Below are 20753 nucleotides of genomic sequence, written 5' to 3'. Positions count from 1 at the left end.
TTCTTCATGGATAGAAAAATATAAATAACTTGAATAATGTCATTACCGATCATGACATTTTTTTTTAATATAATTTCTTTTTACCATGTTCGATAATATATAAAATCTGTATAGCGCAGATTACGTTATATTGAAGGAGGGAGAGATTAGGTGTGATGCCATTAACTACCAAACTACGAGCCCGTTGGCTATGTATGGCACTAAAGAAGGAGAACAATCCTAAAGTCAAGGTCTAAAACTTGAAATAGTTAAGGGCATTGCTCTTTTTTCTTCTTCCCATCTTTACCATTTCTTTTCCCGACAATCTGTTGTGAAAAATTGTTCCTTTTTGACATTGCCACCATCTTTTGTAGGGAAGCCTCAAATCTTGACTTGGTATGCAACGAATCTCATTGAATATTGAGAAATTTTATGAAGGTGGTCGTTCCTAATTGGTGATTATTAAAACAAAATCAAAGTCTAACTTCATTTTGTCCCTACTCAAATGAAGAAAGATTATATTAAAGAGCTAACGTTCCCATACAAACAAGATAAAAAGTTAAAGATACTAACAGCTCATATTTTCTAAGCGAAAATCAAAGTTAAATTCTAATTGAAATCCCATACATAAATAAATCAACTTAATCATATCTTTATTAATGTTTTTATTTTCATTATGGTGAAGTCAGCATCTCATATTTTCCTTGCAAAATCCATATACATGCAATTTTTTTTTATATAAAAAAAAAATTAAATTGAAAATTTGATGCATGAAAAGGATGCATGAATATTAAGGGACCGCAAAGAGTGGGAGAGGGGCATGTGCATGTAACATGGTAGGTCCCTAATTACACTATCAATCAAGTTTTAATTATATATATCTATTAAAATCAAAGTACACACATAGAAACAACTATGTAATTATCAATTCATCATCCTTTTGATTAGGAACCCTAATCATCCCCACATGCACTTAGCAACAAGTTTTCCTCTTATTCGAAAATCCTTAATTATCATCATCCATTTATCAAACGTGTGCTTCTCATTTCCTATTCATATATATATTTATTTCTGATTGTACCCTCTAATCATGTTTATTATTATTTTAGCGACCGACAATGATTATACTATGGAGATCTCTATCCACATTCTAGTTAAGGGCCTTGTTTAATAAAGTCAATCACATTTTTTAAATTAAACTTTTTTTTTTAAAAAAAAAACCAGAAACCTATTCAATCTAACAAGTGAGCACGTTGATCTTTTTAATAGATTACGTTCATATGCTCGAAGTTGTTTGCACGACTGTTTTGTAATTTTCAATTGGTGCAAGGAGAAAAATATTGACATGAATGTAATTTGGTTAAAGATCTCTGCCCCACATGAAGAAAACCTGAAAATGCTTCTTATTACATCTGCAATAAAAACCTTAAAAATTCTGAGGGTCTCATATGATGTGTCAAGAGTTAAATGCTTAACTTCTATAACCTGCATTTCAAATTGGACCCCATATCCCTTAATCAAAGGCCAAAACATTGTCGGCTAATTTGCGGAATCTCAGGCAATTCAAGGGAGAAAAATTCCACATTTATATCTGCAATTCCACACGTAAGACATGTTAATAGTAAGAGCAAGTAAAACAAAAACTAAACAGTTGACAAAATGCATGTGCTTGTGGGGTCATAGGATTAGCAGTTGTTAGGCCAAGTCTCCACATTTGCATGTGCATCTCGATTTTCGGCAATTACTAAAAAGAAAAAAAAAAAAAAAGAAATTGTTTTTGTGGTTTTGAAACATGAGGTTTTGTATTAAGTTGTCTCTTGTTAGTTTCCTAGTCCACTTCATATCCTATTCCCTCCTTTAGCTATATAAGTATGCTCTGAGTTGCCTTTTGCTAAGCACCCAGCACTCAGCAGTTAAGACTCTTCTCTCCTCCTCTCTTTTTGCTTATACAGAAAAATGGCCACAGCAGCATTTTCTGCAATTTCCCTTCTGCTTTTTGTGCTCAATCTTTGCTTTAGAGGCACTTTTGGAGACTATGGAGGATGGCAAGGTGGTCATGCCACTTTCTATGGTGGGGGTGATGCTTCTGGGACAATGGGTATGTTTCAAGAAAGTGTCTTTCTTTTTTGTTAGGCCAAAAGGAACCCATTATTAGGCCAGAAGTAAAATTCTGATTTACTTATGGATTGAATGGTTGTTTTTTTTTGCAGGAGGTGCTTGTGGGTATGGCAATTTGTATAGCCAAGGGTATGGTACTAACACTGCAGCACTTAGTACTGCCCTATTCAACAGTGGCTTGAGCTGTGGAGCTTGCTATGAAATGAGATGTGACAATGATCCCAAATGGTGTCTCCCTGGAACTATCACAGTCACTGCTACCAACTTCTGCCCTCCTAACTATGCCCTGTCAAATGACAATGGTGGCTGGTGCAATCCTCCTCTCCAACATTTTGACTTGGCTGAGCCTGCTTTCTTGCAAATTGCTCAGTACAGAGCTGGAATTGTACCCATTTCCTTCAGAAGGTAAAAAGAAAGCATCCTCCAAAGTTAAATAATTAAACTCTTCCCAATTTCACCCTATTGTATTAGCATCACTAACGTTCTTGTGGGTGGTCTAAACAGGGTGCCCTGTATGAAGAAAGGAGGAATAAGGTTCACCATCAATGGACACTCATACTTCAACTTGGTTTTGGTGACAAATGTTGGTGGAGCAGGAGACGTACATGCAGTATCAATCAAGGGCTCTAAGACAGGGTGGCAAGCCATGTCAAGAAACTGGGGCCAGAACTGGCAAAGCAATGGAATCCTCAATGGGCAAAGCCTTTCTTTTCAGGTCACCACAAGTGATGGTAGGACAGTGACAAGCTACAACATTGTGCCTGCTAACTGGCAATTTGGACAAACATTTGAGGGTGGTCAGTTTTAGATTTTTTTTGCTTTTAAGGAGAAGCAACTGTATTTATTTGCTATTATAGTACTGTAAAATGGTTTGTGAGAAGGGGAGGGGGTTCAGGGTATAGGAGAAGATTGGCCAATGTGGCTGGCTGTTGCTGAGGTGGTTATTGGCACCCGCTAGGCCTTTCTATTTAACAGAAATGATTGTGAGATTTAAGAGACTTTGGTTACTTTGGATAGGGATGGATGTTTTCTTTTCCTGTTAGTGGTGGCTTTTTGTTTCTTTCAAAGCCTTCAAATACCACATTTGTTTGTAATTTAATCCCCAAATCCCAGTTGGGGCAATTTATGCAATACATCAATGATCACCTTGATTGTCGTTTTGCACAACTTCAATGGGGCCTTTTTACTTATTTTAGTTGGGTGAATAAAAAATTTATGCCTAAAGCGCTTAGCTGGTCATTCAGAGGTACTATCTTTTGATTTTGAGATTTCTGAGTTCAATTCTCATTTTATTATTTTAAGTGGACCGCAAATAGGTTTTAAATGCTATTGCCATTGCGAGTTTACGACGATAAAAAAAAAATGGAAACTTTATTTTCATGGAATGAAACGACGACTCGTTTTAGGCAGTATTAGCTGATAAAAGCTAAAGAAAAAACATGTCCATACGCCAAAATGCCAGCACTCTGTAGAGGGGTATTTCTAGTGGGATCGAGACTATCAACTCCTCGATTCCTTGTGGCTGCCTCTCCTCATTCTTCTCTCTCTCTCTCCTCTTTTAACAACCCACAGCTCGTAAATGGATCACTTCACCATCTCCACTTCAACAAACACTTTCCCTTAACTTCATCATCATCATCATCATCATTATCATTCATCATGGCCCAGGTGGGAAGCTCCGCTGGGATTTCTACAGCGCCGTCTTTTGGTAATGGAGGGGATAATACCGCTGCTTTTCCTTTGTCTTCGTCGTCTGTCCTGAAAATCAACAAGGGGGATATTACCAAGTGGTTCGTTGATGGCTCATCTGATGCTATTGTAATTACCCATCTCTCTTCCTTCATTCCCTTTTGATTTCTCTAATTCTTAGTAGGATCAAAGTTGCTTGATATGGGATTGCGAGTTTTCATTTCTTGATTACCTCAGCTTATTCATGATGCAGTTGCTGCTTTCGTGGTAATTGTAGTCCGTGGTTGCTATATGACGAAATGCGTTTTATTAGTCCTGACATTTATCGGGCTTCGGTAATCAACCCACTAACTATACTGATTAATTAGGTGCATGAATGAATAGCTTCAAATTTTTGCAATTTCGTTGATGAACTCTATCACGTTTGAGATGGGAGAGTTCATAGATTCCTACAAGCTACAACAGCGTCGGTTTGGTGATGAATTCTTTTTCCTATTGGTTTATTAGAAATTTTGGATCTTTCACGTATTGTGCAGTGGAGATTTTTTTTTTTTTTTCAATGAATACAAAATTTTCTGTATTACGTTGAGAGCACCTGATTGAACAAAGTGAAATTGAACGTTTTCCACTTGAATATTGGATAGATGGCATACTACTTATTAAGTGTTATTCTTCTTCTGCAGGTTAATCCAGCAAATGAGAAAATGCTTGGAGGAGGAGGTGCAGATGGAGGTACTTTTGTCTTTTATAATCTCCTTTTCAGTTTGCTAACTTGATTTCAGGTTTTAACTTCTTATAAATATTGCATCTTTCTAGCAATACATAGGGCTGCTGGACCAGAACTCCGAGATGCATGCTATAAGGTCCCTGAAGTCCAACCTACAATTCGCTGCCCAACAGGAGAAGCTAGAATTACTCCGTATGCTCCTCTTGCGTACTGGTTTTTAGGATGGAGATAATGTCTCTGCTCTAGTAATTTATTTATCATTAATCATGGAGTGATGGTGGACACTGAATGTGTGCAGAGGTTTCAAATTGCCTGCATCTCATGTGATTCACACTGTAGGCCCTATCTATGACCCCAGCAGGAACTGTGCAGCCATCCTGAAAAATGCATACAGGTATTTCTTGGCATTGATTTATGTCCTTTCCTGTGATTTATTTTCCTATGCTAAATAAATCTCTTGTTCACTGTCATGGTTACAGGAACAGCTTAACGGTAGCCAAGGACAACAACATCAAGTATATTGCATTTCCTGCTATATCTTGTGGTGTTTATGGGTAGGTTGAAGGGGAGAACTGAGCTCCTCTCCCAAATTTCTCTCTGCCCTCCCCAAAATATAACTTTAAGTGTTGATCACATTGCATAATTGCAATGTAAATGAAAAAACTTATCTTTCCTAATGCCTTTGTTTTTGTTCTATTCCTTTTGTGAGATTAGTTCATTGGAGGAAAAATTATTAAGAGTGATAAATGATAATGGCTTTCTATTTGAAAAATAGCCTTGAATAAGGATATGAGCTCAAACTATTATCTAGTGGATGGGAGTTCAGAATTAGATCTTACCTGGTTTGTTGTCTGAAAAATCTATTCAGCAAGTTCATTATCTTTCATAATTATTCATTTCCCTTCACTTTTCTACTTTTTCAGATATCCTTTTGAGGAAGCTGCTGCGGTGGCAATATCGACAGTGAAAGAATTTGCAGATGGCTTGAAAGAGGTATCATGTTATTTGCTTTTTTTTTTCCTATGCTATGATTAAGATTAATAGGGGCCCAAATCCGTATTTTTTTATCTTTATATGAAAAATGAAATAAATAAAAAATTGTTTTGAATTAATTATTATATATATATTAATATATTATTATATACATATATATATATTAATAATATTATTATATTATTATATATATTTATTTATTTATTAATATTTAATTATTTATATATTAATTATATATTTTATTTATTTATTTTATTTCATTTATTTAATTATATATTATTTTTATATAAATATTGAATTTGTTTTATTTGAATTTTTTTATTTATTGTTTTTAGGGCTATACGGACTCGAACCGTAGACCTTCTTAGTAAAACAGATCAAACTGATTTTTATCAAAATGATTCGAACTTTTTCAAAGACTCAACATGCATTTTTTTTGTTTTGCATTGGGCTTGTTCATTAACTGATATAAATAATCCGTTAGTCTACCACAATTCTCTTGGCAGAAAGATAAGAAGATGGCTTCATGTGCTCTGATTTATGGATTCCGATCCAAGAGCACTACTACCAAAGTATTTCAAAGAAGGGTTATTCTAACGTAGGTCTGCTTTTGGCTTAGATCAACCTAAGTTAAATGGAATCTCCATCGCCCCACTTCTGCTTAAAGAATCCAATATGAAATTCATACACCTTAAAGTTCACAGGATAGGACGAAAAGAAAATTTTTTGAGGTCCTTATACTCATTATGCCTAGTATTGAATAGACCGGCTATTTACCTTATAAAGGTCTCAAAATCAATAATCAACAATGGGTTCTGTACGTATTGATTAGGTGGATTAGGTCATACTTAAAAAGTATTTTTTTTCCTTTTTTTTTTTTAATTTTTAACTCATTTAGATCTAATCTTTTTTTTTTTCTGGCTCGGCTATCCTACCTAGCCGAGCCATTTACATTTATGATACTGGGCCAGTCAAAACTAATATAGACATAAATCTATTCATCGAGAAAAGGAGAGAGAGGGATTCGAACCCTCGATAGTTCGCAAAGAACTATACCGGTTTTCAAGACCGGAGCTATCAACCACTCGGCCATCTCTCTGAAAGATAATTTATATACTATAGAAAGATATTAGGTGCGAGTTGATAAGTCTATTTATCTAGTTGTAATATATAGATTACAATTTTGAGGATTTGGTATTCATTAGCGAGCGTCTGGTATATGAAGATATTTATATTTCTTTTCACATGCGGAAATATGACATTCAGACTCATGTGACAAGCCAAGGACCTGAAAGGATCACTAACGAAATACTGCATCTAGAGGCCCATTTACTCCAAAATTTAGACAAAAACGGAATTGTGATGCTAGGATCTTGGGTAGAGACGGGCGATATTTTAGTAAGGTGGACGCTAAATCACTTCAGCTGTTAAATGGATTATTGCATTTTATTCCTTAAGGTTCATGTCTGCATTGCCTAGTCATTGCAGGATTGTTATTGTTTTATTTTTATTTTTTCTTTTCTCCCCCTCTTTTAACAATTTTGCTTCTGTGGTGAAACAAAATATAAATTGTTATCTATCTTTGTAGACCTCATATATTTTTCTTGACATAATTTTTGCAATCAAGTTACCTTTAAGGTGGAAAAACTTGTGTGCTTTACCTTTCTCTATAGTCAAAGACTCAAAGGACCTTTATTCTCTTTTTAAGTTAATCAATCATATCCTCCATCATACTGGTCCATTAGATGCTGAAGTTTACTATGTATAAGGCCTTAACTCGCAATTATTATTGACAGGTTCATTTTGTTCTGTTCTCGGATGACATCGACAATGTTTGGTTAAAGAAGGCGAAGGAATTGCTTCTTCCTTGACATGAATAGCAGCTGGATTTTCATATCCCCTTTTGGCTGAGATGTAAAACTGTTATTTTAGTTATTATGAAGTTGATGCTTCAGATTGTATGGGATTGAGGTATCATTATGAGCTTCACTTAGATGGAACTGTTAGATGGTGTCAGCCATTTTAGTTTATTATCATGAATGCATGTGAGACTATGTGAGATGGATAATATGGGAAGGAAAGAAGAATGGAGGGGCAACCAAAACCATGATGGATATTATCTATCTATGAGCCATTCTTGATGAAATGGCCGATATTGCGAATGACCAGAGGAGATTATACGAGTATGTAATCCATTGCACTCATTTAGATTGTTTAATAATTGCATGTTTTCAGAAGTCACCAAACGCTATGGATGGGCACAAAAAGAAGATTAACAGTAAAAAAAAAAAAAAAAAGCAAAAAAGCATAAAAATAATAGGTATATTTTAATGTAATTCTAATATTATAGGGTACTTTAACTAGTTTGGTTAAAATATAGGGCATGATTGTAATTATTTTAAATTTCAATTGATCTTGAATTGCAACGGGTCGGTTTTCAACTGGTTCGTGGAATGCGCATAAAGCCAATGTCTGTATTTTGACTTCCTCTTGTTTCGTCTTGCTGCAACCTCCTCCTTCAACATATGGGTTGAGAGTGTGAGTTGATTGCAGAAAGAATTAATTGGTCCTTTAAAGGAAGCTGCTACAGTAGCCATATCTACAGTCCAAGAATTTACAAAATGATTTTAAAGAGGCGTGGATAAAAACCAGAGGCTCCTTGATGGAACAACGCAATAAAATGCCATTCGATTTCCATAGATGCTTTGAAGTTGAATGATAAATACCTGTGCAAATATGTTGTTCGTTGTCAGTATATTACCCACCATTGGTTGAAACAAAATGGTTTATGTCTGAATCCTCTTCAGTTTATTTACTTGTATATTCAAAGCAACGCTGTTGAAAACTTGCATCATTCTATTGTTCTCAGTTCAGCTCTATTCTTCAAGATGCAACATTGGAAAATGCTTCATTTATACAAATTCAGTTTCCTAATTTAATTTATTCTTGAGGGAAAGAACGATTATGAAGTAGTGAGTGATGTGATGAGGACAGGAATAGCTAGGCGGGAGATGGTATTAGCATGTAATAATTTTGCCATATGGAGAACAAGTCACTTGGGGAAACACTTGGACTATTTGGGCTGGGTTTAGGCCCATAATTTGATGCAGCGAAGAGTAAAAGGATAGCCCATTAGCCAGCGAGCCGCTCAGACAATTGACATGGCTTGTCCCGTGACACGATAAGACCCGTGGTTTTATACTATATATACTGGCAACTCTTTCTTCACCTGCTACATCACTCGCAGCACAGCAGAATCCTCTCGATAAATCCATGGCTCTACGATCTCTGGTCACCCGAAAGAACCTCTCATCGGCCTTCAAGGCCGCCACTGGGCTAGGGCAACTGCGGGGATTGCAGACCTTTTCTCTCCCCGATCTCCCTTACGACTATGGCGCCCTGGAGCCTGCGATTAGCGGCGAGATAATGCAGCTCCATCACCAGAAACATCACCAGACTTATATTACTAACTACAACAAGGCTCTTGAGCAACTCAACGATGCTATGGAGAAGGGCGATTCTGCAACCGTTGTCAAGTTGCAGAGCGCCATCAAGTTCAACGGTGGAGGTTCGTTTCCTCCCTTCATCATCAATTGCTTGTTTCTTTTTGTTTTAGCTGTTTTGATTGACGCATTTGATGCGAAATTTGATCTTCGGAAGAAATTTTAGCTTATTTAGTTTTTAAAAATGATCTTGAGGAGTATTGTTGGATTGTATTGTGAATGAATTAGTTGTAGCAAGGAGGAAACTGATTGCTTTATCAGAGCAGGATTGGTCGACTTGATGTTTTTAATTCTTTCGATTATTGTTGGTATTCGATAGATGGCAGCAACAATTAGTACTTATTGGAAGTGATTTCGATCTATTGTCTAGAATTAAGTAAGCAACATCATATCTGATAAGAAAGAATAACATGACAGTGAGAGTAACCTACTGGAAGAGATGGTTGGAACATTTTTTGAATTGTTTCTACTTCAGAATGGGAAAGATGTATTATTCTTATATTTCTTTCACAATAAACAATGCATGTGGAACTTGTGATGTTGGGTCTAGTATTCTTGCATGGACTTTGGTAGCTATTTTTGTGTATCATGCCTCTTATCTTCCTGCTTCTGCGTCTTTATTTTGCGGAACTGTTTGTCATTGTCAAAGTTCTAAAAGAAGTTTAGGGTGCCTCAGACTTTATTGATTGACAATTTGACATCCTTCTAATGTTGCTTACTGCTTAGTGTCCTTCACTTTGTTTGACTTATGCACAAAGAATGCATCCTGCAGGTCATGTCAATCACTCCATTTTCTGGAAGAATCTTTCCCCTGTCCGTGTAAGCATATTATTCTATTGCTATTTACTTATTTAGCCCATTTCTTTTTAATTGCCGACTAACACTTCATGCTTGACAGGAAGGAGGTGGTGAACCCCCACATGGTTCCCTTGGTTGGGCTATTGATGCAGATTTTGGCTCTTTGGAAAAGTTGATACAAAAAATGAATGCAGAAGGTGCTGCAGTGCAAGGATCTGGATGGGTGGTAAGTTATTAAGTTTGTTGAATTTTAAACAATGGTCTGTCTCTGTTTATGTCAGATAGATTGGTTGTATCAGTTTAGTCATTTTTGCTTTTCTTTTGACAACATTTGATCTTAACACTTGATAGTGGCTTGCCGTGGACAAAGAATTGAAGAAGCTTGTGGTTGAGACCACTGCAAACCAGGTAACTTCACAAATTATTGTTGTAAACTTAACTTATCGGTTCTCTTGCACTTCTCATTTTCTTATCCATTGATTATACACTGTCAACTGTTTGGATTCCGTATAAGAACTCAGGACGCTATTTCTCTATGCCTCTCAATTTCATTAAGATTTCATATACAATAATGAGGTGTGTGGGTTTTAGTTGCAAGCTCTGCTAATTCCTTGTTTAATTTTTAGAGGTTGCCATTATCAGGATACATGTGAGCATGCCAAGTGGCTCTAGATTCAGGGGTTCCTGCTAATCATATCTTTGACTGATATTAATAATCCTCAAAATTCTTAGAATTTGCCGTATTCCTTGTCTAAACATCTTGTGCAATTCTATCAGATGATGCCAAATCTTTTTAGCCTTTCTGCCTCTCACAATTTAAGATGTGCTGTAGGGTTAACCTGGTTTGCTTCTTCTTTTTGTTACAGGATCCATTGGTAACTAAAGGACCAACTTTAGTTCCTTTGCTTGGCATTGATGTTTGGGAGCATGCATACTACTTACAGGTGAACTTGTATCTTTAAATTCACTATGGTTTCTTTGTGATATGTAGATTTATTTTTCTTTCCATTTCTTTTTATGAATGGTTTAATTATATTATTGACAATCCTTTACTTTTGTGGTGACTCGGGCATCAGCACCTTCAAAATTTATCAATTTTTGCTTTGGTTGTGCTGGAATTTCTTATAGTATTAGTTTAATGAAGCTAGCTCTTTTCATTAGCATTTAGCCTGCATCATTATAGAAATCCTTATTTTTATGTACTCAGAATGTATATGGAATAGATGTTACAAGCTAAAATTGTCATCCGTGTCTGACAGTTGAAAATTTCCAATATGCCTTGGATTACATTATTGACATTTGCCAAAGGTTAATAGTTTATTTTAACTTGTAAAATAAGCTGTTATTTATTTTGGAGCCTTTGGAATTGGGATTAACCTGAGCTTGTTTGATGCCTATTCTTAAAAGGGGTGTCCCAATGCACAAGGCTTCCTCCCTTGTGTATCGTGGTGGTTCCTTGATTTCAATCCGAACTTTAGACCACAACTTGCATTCATACTTCTGAGTCATGATGAACATTTAAATTGGCATGTTAAGGTTACTTATCAGCTGCAGTCACTTCTTAGTTCTTACTCCATGGTGTTGAAATATTCTGAACCAGTGTTGAAAGGCAGATTATACTCTAGTGTTGCCTTTGTCTTAACATGCCTAACTTTGACAATGTGTTTGCATAGTGCATACTGATAGATCTAGTTGGATTAGGTTTAAGCTCTCTCTCTCTCTCTCTCTCTCTCATTTTGATATTGTATATATGGTTTGCATGCAACTGATAATCACAGAAGCAAAAGGCATTGCACAAAAACTCATTTGCCATTGCTTTCTTTCCCCAAATACATTTAGTGATATTTGATCTGCTTTTGAATTTGTCATTGACTTGGAATTTTTTTAATGCTGCAGTACAAAAATGTCAGACCAGACTATTTGAAGAACATATGGAAGGTAATGAATTGGAAGTATGCAAGTGAAGTGTATGCCAAAGAATGCCCTTCATCTTAGAGGGATCTCCATCCTAAGATGGAAGTGGCTTTTTATGCCAGGTTTAGAGATGGAATAAAATAAAATGATGTGTTACTGTAGAATATGAAGGCCTTCTCTTTTCCCTTGTTAGCCTTTGTTGCAATGACTGTTTGCTGGTATATCCAGAGGCAAACCAGGACATTGTTGTGTTTTTGCACATTTTGGTTCCGTGTTGGTTCCATCATCGGACATTCAATCCTCCTTTTTAATGGTGTTTTTTCGAGGATCTTTTAACAATAATTTGGTTGCTGATTTAAGGGCGTTTCAAGACACTGATTCCTGTATCACCATGATTAGCTGGGGTGGTAGTTTCCCTGGGATTCTTAGCTTAATGGTTGGTGATTCATGCAACGTTAAATGTATGATTGGAAAGGGAGCTTAATTTGGAATGATGACAAAGCGCTTAATTTGGACGCTGACACAGCGTCTGAAATGCGGGAAGGTTAATAGTAAAAATGTTTTCTTTATAAACCAACCCCCTTTTTCTCCCCCTCCCCCCCCTTTTTCTCCCCCTCCCTCCCTTTTTCTCCCCCTCCCTCTTCCCTCTCTATGAATGTTTATTTTCTTTATCCTTACATCATGAACGATTTCTATCGCTACTCAACGTCGATGCTTTCTTCTTGAATTTGTCATAATTTCATAAAAATCAGGTATATAAACTTGGAGGGTATAAAGAACTCAGATTATGGAGTAGGTTAGTACTTTTTTTTTTTTTTTTTTGAAGAGATGAATCGCGTGCTAGATTCAGTCACAAGATTAGATTATTATTAAAACTATAACAATTTTAACAAAATTTATAATTTTATATAAATTTTATTCCCACAATCCATAAGTAATGTAGAATGTGAAAGGTATATTTTATAGCCGATTTAAAATCTTAAAGGATCAAATAAATTAATATTGAAATATGTGGTGTGTGCACCTAATAATTAACTCATCTAGCTGCATCAAAGCTCGGTCAATATCTATTTTTGATATAACTAGTTTTTTCTGAAGTGCAAATCTCTGCTCGTTGTATAAATTATTTATTTTTTATTATAATAATAAATTATTATTAATTAATTTCATGTAAAAATTACTCATAATATTAGTAGAAATAATAAGATATTAATAAATTAAATTAAATTTATTATAATTTTTTTAATAGAGCAACTATCTAAAAATTTACTGATTAATATAATAATAAAAAAATTTAATCTCAAATATCACTAAAATAATAAAATAAAATTCTAATGAAATATTAGAATATCAATATAACTAATAGTAAAAATTTTAAAATTTGAACTTTTACATATATATATATATATGATATTTTAATATTTAATATCATTTGTATAAATTAAATAAATTTATTATTAAAATTATTTAATATTTTATTAATATCTTTTAATAAATTGAATGATATTCTTAATTATTTTTGATAAATATGATTATTGATGACCGCGAGATTTTTTCATCCCATTACGAGGCCGGATGGATAGTAGCAGCCCACAATCAGGAGGCTCCTAAGTTAACTAATAAGCCAGGTCTAACCCGTTTATCCTCCTGATCGGACCCTTATTTAAATCACTCAATCAGACCGGTCCGGCCCATTCCAATCTTAAAACCAGCCCTTTCCAATCTTAAAGCCAGCCCTTTCCTAGGTTTCGATCATTTTTCCTCAAACCCGGTCATAAGAAGAAAAGATTGCGGAACCAGTCATTTCGCAGCCCTGTCCACTCACACGCCGAAGCAAATTAAATGCTTGTCTGACACGGGAAAGGTCCAGAGGTCACCTACACTTACGGATCTGCACCGAGAGATAGGTGGTCCTATAGCGAAGAGGCTATCTCGCGTGAGGAGGAAGAAAGAGGATAAAAGGAGGAAATAGTCTCCTCTACCCGATTTAAAATTATTCAAATTAATTGAAAAGTAAAATAAATCATTTATTATTATGTCATAAAAAACAATAAAATTTTTTGTTGTATAAAGTTTATTTTATTTTTTAAAACTGAAATTATTATCTAATAATTTAATGTTGTTAAAATTAAAATTTATTTTAATAAATTATTTCAAAATTTTAATTTTTTAATATACATATATATAAATGAAAATACAAATATTCATTTACTAACTTTAAAATTTAAATATTTATAAAATTATGAAAATATATGTATAATATATTATCTAATAGTTTAACATTTTTTAATATTTTTTTAATATTTGATTTAAAATTTAAAATTTAAAATATAATTCTTACTATGTCGTGATTTATATTATCAAAATTATTTTTTAAAAATATTTAAATATTTTATTTAAGTATCATTATGCCAAAAAATTATTTTTTAATATATATATATATATATATATCAAAATTTAAATAATTTTATTTTAAATTAATTTAAATAATAAAATTATTTCATACTTTAAAATGATAGAATATCATTTATCTTGATTTTCTAACAATCACAAATAAATTGAAAAATATGGAAGAAAAAATAAACAAATCAATATAAAAGTAAAGTATTTTTAGCTAGCTCACAAGGTTAGCACTTCGATAAAAAAAATTTGGCCGAAATACAATTTTATTGACATAAATTGATAATTCAAATTTTTATGTTGACAAACTAAAATTTGAAAAATAAAATAATAATGAGTGATCGTAAATTTAATTAGTGAGAGCTCTTATTAGTTATTAAGGGAAAAAGGGGAAAGAGAGATGACATTTGGACAATTCAGTAATTAGGCTGAAAGGAGGGTACAAAAGAAAATAAACTAAATAATGTGGTGTAAAATACAAATAATCTCAAAATGAAGGGCTTTAAGTGCTACGCCCCTTTCGCCCTATAAAAGTCTCCTAAACCAACTTTTCATTCGTTACCTAGCAAAAACCCTAAGCAGCAGCCGGTGCAGGTCCTTCCCTTCTCTCCCCAGGAAACAACATCTCCGCCACTAGCAGCCATGGTGAGCTGGATCTCCTTTTCCATCTTCTTATACTCCACCTTAATCTCAATCTCTAATAAATGTTTTTCCATTTTTGCAGACATTCAAGCGTAGGAACGGTGGCCGTAACAAGCACGGGCGGGGACACGTCAAGTTCATCCGCTGTTCCAACTGCGGCAAATGCTGCCCTAAGGTATCACCGGTTTCTAAATCTTTCAACAATTCATTAACTTGTTTCGGTTTGTAATTCGTGATTTGTGTTTGGGATTGGGGTTTTTGTTAACACCTAAAGGACAAAGCAATCAAGAGATTTCTTGTGAGAAACATTGTCGAGCAAGCTGCTGTGAGGGATGTCCAGGATTCCTGCGTTTATGATGGTATGCTTCCCTTCCTCCTCTGCTTTGTTCTTTATTTAAAGATTTATGGTTTGATATGAACGATTCTGCAGGATATGTCCTTCCCAAGCTGTACGTGAAGATGCAGTACTGCGTTTCATGTGCCATTCACTCCAGGGTCGTGAGGGTTCGCTCTCGCACTGAGCGCAGGAACCGGGAGCCACCACAGCGTTTCCTTAGGCGCAGGGTACTAATTTTTTTCCTTCTGTTTTTATTTTTTGTTTTCTACATTTAACCTAGTTTGATTTATAGTTAAGTTTGCAGTTATACTTGTTTTCTGTTGAATCTCAAAATTGGTAATAGAACTAATATGTTGAAGCATTTTAACATGAAAGTTCAAAGTATATTCACTTGCTGCTTTAGATTTCTCTCACATTCTAATTAGTAGCTTAATGGTATAGTGTTGTGTACTCTTAGGTGCAAAGAGGTGTGTAGGATAATTGTTTGCCTTAGGCCTATTTCAGTTGTAGGGTTCAGATGTTTATCATGTGCAATCACATGATGTAAGTTGTTTCTCTTCATATTTTAGCTGTATTCTGTTCTGCTCATCTCAGTTTTCCTTTCCTGGGTTTATAATTTCTAGAAATATGCTGTTGGTTATGTTAAAGTAGTAGTTTTTATTGATTTTCATTGAACCATATATGATGACCTTGTTTTACATGCGTTTGTATTGTTACTGTTTTCATTCATTATATTTCAAGATTGTTTCTTGTTTTTGTGGTTGTGATTCTCAGGATGACTTGCCAAAGCCTGGACAGCCTGGTCAGCCTGGTCAAGGAATTCGTCCTGCAGGGACTGGGACTGCTGCTAGAGCTTAAGAATTCAATTTATTCTGTTTGATGTTTGTTATGAAGTTGCAACTGGAATTTTCAGAGGAATGTTTTGAAATTTCACTCTTTAATTTGGACCCGCTAGTCCTTTTAAGGATCATATATGTTTAAGATGTCGAAAGGTTTTGGTTGATGAGAATGCACTTTGGAATCACTGGATTTTCTGCTTTATGGCGTGGCCATTTCGATTTTTGCATTTTCCCCCTATATAATGATAGTTGCAGTAGTAATGTTGGCTTATTTTAATTGTTTTTGGTTTTATTTTTAGAAAAAATTTGTCCTCTTTGTTTTCTATGGTGGGGGGGGGGGGTAATTTTTTTTAAAGTTATTTTACTACTGACAAATTGGAGGAATTGATAGTGGGAGTAGGATAAAAATGTTTTCTCTATGGTTTGATCGCCCCTATGATTTTGTACTACTAGCGTTTAGCCGTTGCAAACTATAATACAGTTAATTCTTTGCCATTCTCTTTATCCTGTTTGTTCGCAATAAAATGTTTTGAGTGAAATTTTGCTGTTCTTAAATTGGAACATTTTTCAGTGTTTTTTCATAATAAAGTTTTATCTTTTTAACTAAAAGCATTTCAAAATTTTAAATTAAATTAAAATAACTCCAACTTTTGTTTGTTCTGTTTCGTCTCTTTATGATCAACTTGTGAGCGAAGCTTAGCTTATCAATTTACCTTTGAGACTCTTTCTCTTTTTTAATTTTTTCGCAAAAAATAAAATTCATAGCATAGGAGGTTCAAGGTCCGTTATTAGAAAAAATCTAGCCCTCAAGTTGGGGCTATAGAAAAAGTCTAGTTCAAACTTAGCCCAAAACACAAATGAGACTAGTCCACAAAGACAATCAAGTCCAACTTACTCCTCAATATAGTCTAGGATAACGTTTTTCTGACCAACTCTCATGGCTGACGGAATGGGCCCCTAAGCTAGCGACAACAAAACCGGCAGCCAACTCGCTGCCGTTCAGAGACAAACACCACCGATAGGAGTAGAATGGTTTTGATGCAAGGAAGAGAAAAACGAGATTTGTTACGCTAATAGGAGGAGAACCAATAAAATCCAAACATGCATAAAGAAAGTCTTTCTCTTACATATGCTCAGATTTGTTGGATAGGAACAACCAAAAGGACAGGGAGGAAGGTCCCACGAGTAGGAGAAACCGCAAGAGGTGGGAGAGAAAACTTAGATTGAACCTAAAAAAGAAGAAAGGGGAGAGAAAAAAATCTCTCTTTAAAAATTAGAGAGATAAGGTCTTAAAAAAAGAAACTAATTTTGATTTCGAGGTTAGATTTTAAATTTGTGATCCGGAGAAAAAAAATCCATTGAGTATAGAGGTAAGCATACAAGGTAATTTTATAATAGTGCTAAATGAGTAGATTTATTGGTTTTTTAAAATTTATTTAATTTATATTCAAAATGGGGAAAAAAACTAAAAATATTATTCTTTTGGCTCAATACGCAAATGACAAATATTAGTAGTTGTAAACTTGTATTTTTGGCTAAGCTCTATGTTGGATATATTCCAGGAGCTCAAACTTAATCAGCCCCAACACCAAGCTCAGAAAGATAATTGCTCCCTTTGTTCTTTTCCAATTCTAAGCAAAGACAATTGTCTGCCATTGCATAGAAGAGAATAGGAACCAATACACAAATAATTGTCATATACATATACATATATATATATATATATATAGGAATGTTCAACATTGTCATATTATGATTTCAGTGACACCATAAATAACTGGATAAAAAGAAGATAGCAAATAGTTTCATTATAACTGATTTGTTGTTATTTTATTTTTCATTAACTCAAAAGAATATTTGATAAAATCTAAAGTGTTCAGTGACATGAAATTACAAATACATTTTGTCCTACCCTATCCCATTTGTTGCAATAAAATCAATACTTTATATGCAAATACAAAAAGTCAACTTTCTTTATCAAGTTTCAACTCAATCCATGGGAGAGAATCAATACCATCTCTGCTACTGAGCATTTTCAATCTCAGGAAAAACACTTCTCCAGCTCCTAAGATCAGTATGCCTACTCTAAAATCACTTTACATCCAAATTTTGAGCACCTTGTATCTCCTTGGCAATCCTGATGCATTCCTTCATAGTACAGTTTGTCTTGATTGCATTGGAAGCAATGTGCGACCGACTAACAGCATACCCCTCCTAAAAGAACCAAATTCACCAGGCTGGGAATTACTTAATGAGGACAAAGAGGTTATTATGAAATTTTGTGTCTGTGCAGAAATATGGAAATGCTAAGTCAGATCTTACTTCTTTGACACCCATAATAAGGAGTTAGGAAAATAAAATAAATGTCTGGATTCAGTAGGAAGGATGTTTAATTTCTTTATTTTTTTTCATTGTATTTAAAACTTTGATCAGTTAAAGCATAGAATTGAGCAAGAATCTAGTAGGTCGAAGAATCATTCTAGCTAATTGAGGTGAAGTTTAACAGACCTCCCTACTAATGCAGTAGCACATGTCCTATAGAGCTTCATGGCTGATCATGGTGAAATGTTTTAGAGGTGACAGCATACCTTGAGGAGGGTGCTCATCATGGTCTTCAGTGAAGGTGAGTTGATTTTTGCACGGCTTGCCATCTGAAATTATTAAAGGGGTAAATAACAAGAGATCTTCCTTGAAATTTCAAAAATTTTCTCGATACAGCATATTGACAGAAACAAACAAAACAAATGGAAAAGGGATTCACAAGAATACCTCATCCATTTTGATGTAGCCAACAGGTAACCTGGGATCACTTTCATCTAACATCCTTTTCAATAGTTTATCCAAATCAGCTCCCGTGCTGTTTCCTATCCATCCCCATTGCTCAGCTAAATTTAACATTTCTGCAATGAAGGCAGCATTATGAAGAGGTCCCTTCCATAAGGGTCCTGAAACAGTAACCGGACTACAATCCTGGAAACCCATAAAAGAATATTAGCATATCCTTCAATTTTTGCAGTGCTAACTGCGTAGTCCTAACAGTGCTTGAGATTCTGTGCTGCCATCCACAATACCAAGCTCTTGCAAGAAAACAGCGGTACCAGTAGGAAGTAAGAGAGACAAAGATTTAAGATCATATTATCATGAAAGACAATATATGTCTTAAGAGTAAAATATACCTTATTGCTACTGCAAGAACAACTAATTTGACCAAGCTCCTCCCATGAAAATGATCGAGTATTTCCACATTGGCTGCAGTAGCTGATGAATCCATAATGCCTATCATAAATGGTAAGCCAACACCAACATACACAATCAAACTCATAAAACCATAATCCAAAAAACACAATTAAAAAAGGGGAAGAAAACACACAAGCACACACACACACACACACCTGTTCTCATGTTCCTTCCCTCGATTTACTTGGAGCATGACCCTAAAAACTGGTCCGTGATACGAGTAGTATGAAAAGAGTGGAGTGACATGATAACCCAGCAGAGATGCTTCTCTCACAGCCCCACCTATAAGCATTCGCAAACCGATCTCATTGGAGCAAGGCATAGGGCGTATATATGCTCCATATGCAGCTAAGGAACTAGACAACAAAAGCACAAACTTTTAACTATGATACTCGGGAAAAACAAATTAGAAAACCCATTCAAAAAAAATGTCAACTCATTGCCAATCCTATGAAGCATAAGATGTTACTGTAATTCCAAGAGAAATGTGATAATGAATATTGGCAATAGAAGGGATGAGACCATAAACATAACAATGAGTACAACAAACAATACTAAGTCAGAAAAATTTAATTAACAAGAGCAATGCCTTCTCATAAGGCATGCAAATTGCAAATGCTCACCAATGAGGCCGGTGACCACCTGAAGAGTACCCATCAGTGGAAGTAAGATAAAGCAATCCATTCAATCTAAGAGCACTCATAGCGGACCTCAAAAACAAGGAATCACTCCCAAACGAATCGATATCAATCAAGTCGAAAAAATCCCTCTGCAAGTAACATTCCGTCAAAACTCTATTTGCATCAAAGTGAGAAACAACCCATCTCCTCGTATCCCCAAAGCCCCTCTCTACTTTCTTCAAGTTCCCCACAATAATCCCTCTGTACTCATCATTTGCATCATTTGCCAACACAAAATCTGCTTTGGCTTCGAGTAAATAGCGACAAGACCGTATTCCACAGCCACACATTGCGTCCAGGACTCGTAAACTTCCCTTTGATTGCCTGTAGAGAGCTGCGGCCAGGACTCCCAAGTCCCGGCCTGTGGCACTTTCATGGCGGAAGAAACTCTCTCCGGTATCGAACTCGATACCCCTCTCGGTCTGACGCTCGCATGTGCAGTGAAATTGGGTAACATGGGGTTTGAAGCTTCGAAATTTGGGATTAGGAATTGGGTTTCTGGGTTTCCCAAGACAAGGAGAAGGGGATAGGGCTTTAGGGGTGAGAATTGACATGGCGGGAAAATTGAAGGATTAGGTGATTTTAGCAGGATGTTATATGGGTAAATTATTTGACTATATTAAAACATCGGTCCAGATGCTTTTATCATATTTTGATCTAAAGATTTGACATTACCGATGTAAAAATTAAATTATTTGAATTAAAATTTAATTTATATTAATAATATTTAAATTTATTTTAAATTAATTAAAAATTAATTAAATTCATCTTAAACACAATTATTATTATTCAAATAAAATTTAAATTTATTTAATTTTATATATTTTAATTAATAATTTATATAAAAAAATATTTTTTATTAATAATTTTCATTTAAAAAATTTAATATTTTTAAAA

General features: G+C 34.8%; 5 protein-coding genes and 1 non-coding gene across 8 annotated transcripts; 4 read left to right on the top strand and 2 right to left on the bottom strand.

Annotated features, from left to right (window-relative positions):
- Positions 1–1853: 1853 nt before the first annotated feature.
- LOC110618558 (expansin-A8) lies at positions 1854–3270 on the top strand. Its single transcript, XM_021761703.1, has 3 exons — positions 1854–2077; positions 2190–2502; positions 2602–3270. Exons 1-3 carry the CDS (start codon positions 1936–1938, stop codon positions 2903–2905), a joined length of 759 nt encoding a protein of 252 aa, XP_021617395.1. The 5' UTR covers positions 1854–1935; the 3' UTR covers positions 2906–3270.
- Positions 3271–3534: 264 nt separating this feature from the next.
- LOC110619236 (macro domain-containing protein VPA0103) lies at positions 3535–7710 on the top strand. 3 transcript variants are annotated; one of them, XR_002488625.2, is made up of 8 exons: positions 3535–3915; positions 4470–4518; positions 4603–4705; positions 4812–4907; positions 4993–5067; positions 5437–5506; positions 7303–7448; positions 7491–7710. XR_002488625.2 is itself a non-coding variant. In XM_043958187.1 (8 exons), the coding sequence occupies exons 1-8, from the start codon at positions 3896–3898 to the stop codon at positions 7375–7377; spliced, it is 570 nt and encodes a 189-aa protein (XP_043814122.1). In that variant the 5' UTR covers positions 3751–3895; the 3' UTR covers positions 7378–7710. The 3 variants fall into 3 exon arrangements, 2 of the variants coding, with proteins under 2 accessions (XP_021618225.1, XP_043814122.1); XM_043958187.1 differs by adding an exon at positions 4040–4121 and having other exon boundaries at positions 3751–3915; positions 7303–7710; XM_021762533.2 differs by having other exon boundaries at positions 7303–7710.
- On the bottom strand, positions 6516–6605 carry TRNAS-UGA. Its single transcript has one exon. It is a non-coding gene; the product is annotated as a tRNA-Ser (tRNA).
- Positions 7711–8721: 1011 nt separating the features above from the next.
- LOC110619237 (superoxide dismutase [Mn], mitochondrial) lies at positions 8722–12032 on the top strand. The gene is made up of 6 exons (XM_021762534.2): positions 8722–9074; positions 9782–9828; positions 9908–10033; positions 10159–10215; positions 10674–10751; positions 11704–12032. The coding sequence occupies exons 1-6, from the start codon at positions 8780–8782 to the stop codon at positions 11800–11802; spliced, it is 702 nt and encodes a 233-aa protein (XP_021618226.1). The 5' UTR covers positions 8722–8779; the 3' UTR covers positions 11803–12032.
- Positions 12033–14607: 2575 nt separating this feature from the next.
- LOC110618557 (40S ribosomal protein S26-1) lies at positions 14608–16141 on the top strand. The gene is made up of 5 exons (XM_021761702.2): positions 14608–14766; positions 14846–14938; positions 15038–15122; positions 15194–15327; positions 15875–16141. Exons 1-5 carry the CDS (start codon positions 14764–14766, stop codon positions 15956–15958), a joined length of 399 nt encoding a protein of 132 aa, XP_021617394.1. The 5' UTR covers positions 14608–14763; the 3' UTR covers positions 15959–16141.
- Positions 16142–17742: 1601 nt separating this feature from the next.
- Positions 17743–20448, bottom strand: LOC110619101 (tRNA (guanine(26)-N(2))-dimethyltransferase). The gene is made up of 6 exons (XM_021762353.2): positions 19800–20448; positions 19332–19532; positions 19116–19215; positions 18709–18909; positions 18528–18590; positions 17743–18153 (listed from the first exon to the last, which is right to left on the bottom strand). The coding sequence occupies exons 1-6, from the start codon at positions 20408–20410 to the stop codon at positions 18031–18033; spliced, it is 1299 nt and encodes a 432-aa protein (XP_021618045.1). The 5' UTR covers positions 20411–20448; the 3' UTR covers positions 17743–18030.
- Positions 20449–20753: the final 305 nt, after the last annotated feature.

This window comes from Manihot esculenta, chromosome 7 (genome assembly GCF_001659605.2).
Source record: "Manihot esculenta cultivar AM560-2 chromosome 7, M.esculenta_v8, whole genome shotgun sequence".
NCBI lineage: Eukaryota > Viridiplantae > Streptophyta > Magnoliopsida > Malpighiales > Euphorbiaceae > Manihot > Manihot esculenta.
Note: the sequence above shows the minus strand (reverse complement) of the source record. Positions and strands in the feature narration are given on the sequence as shown.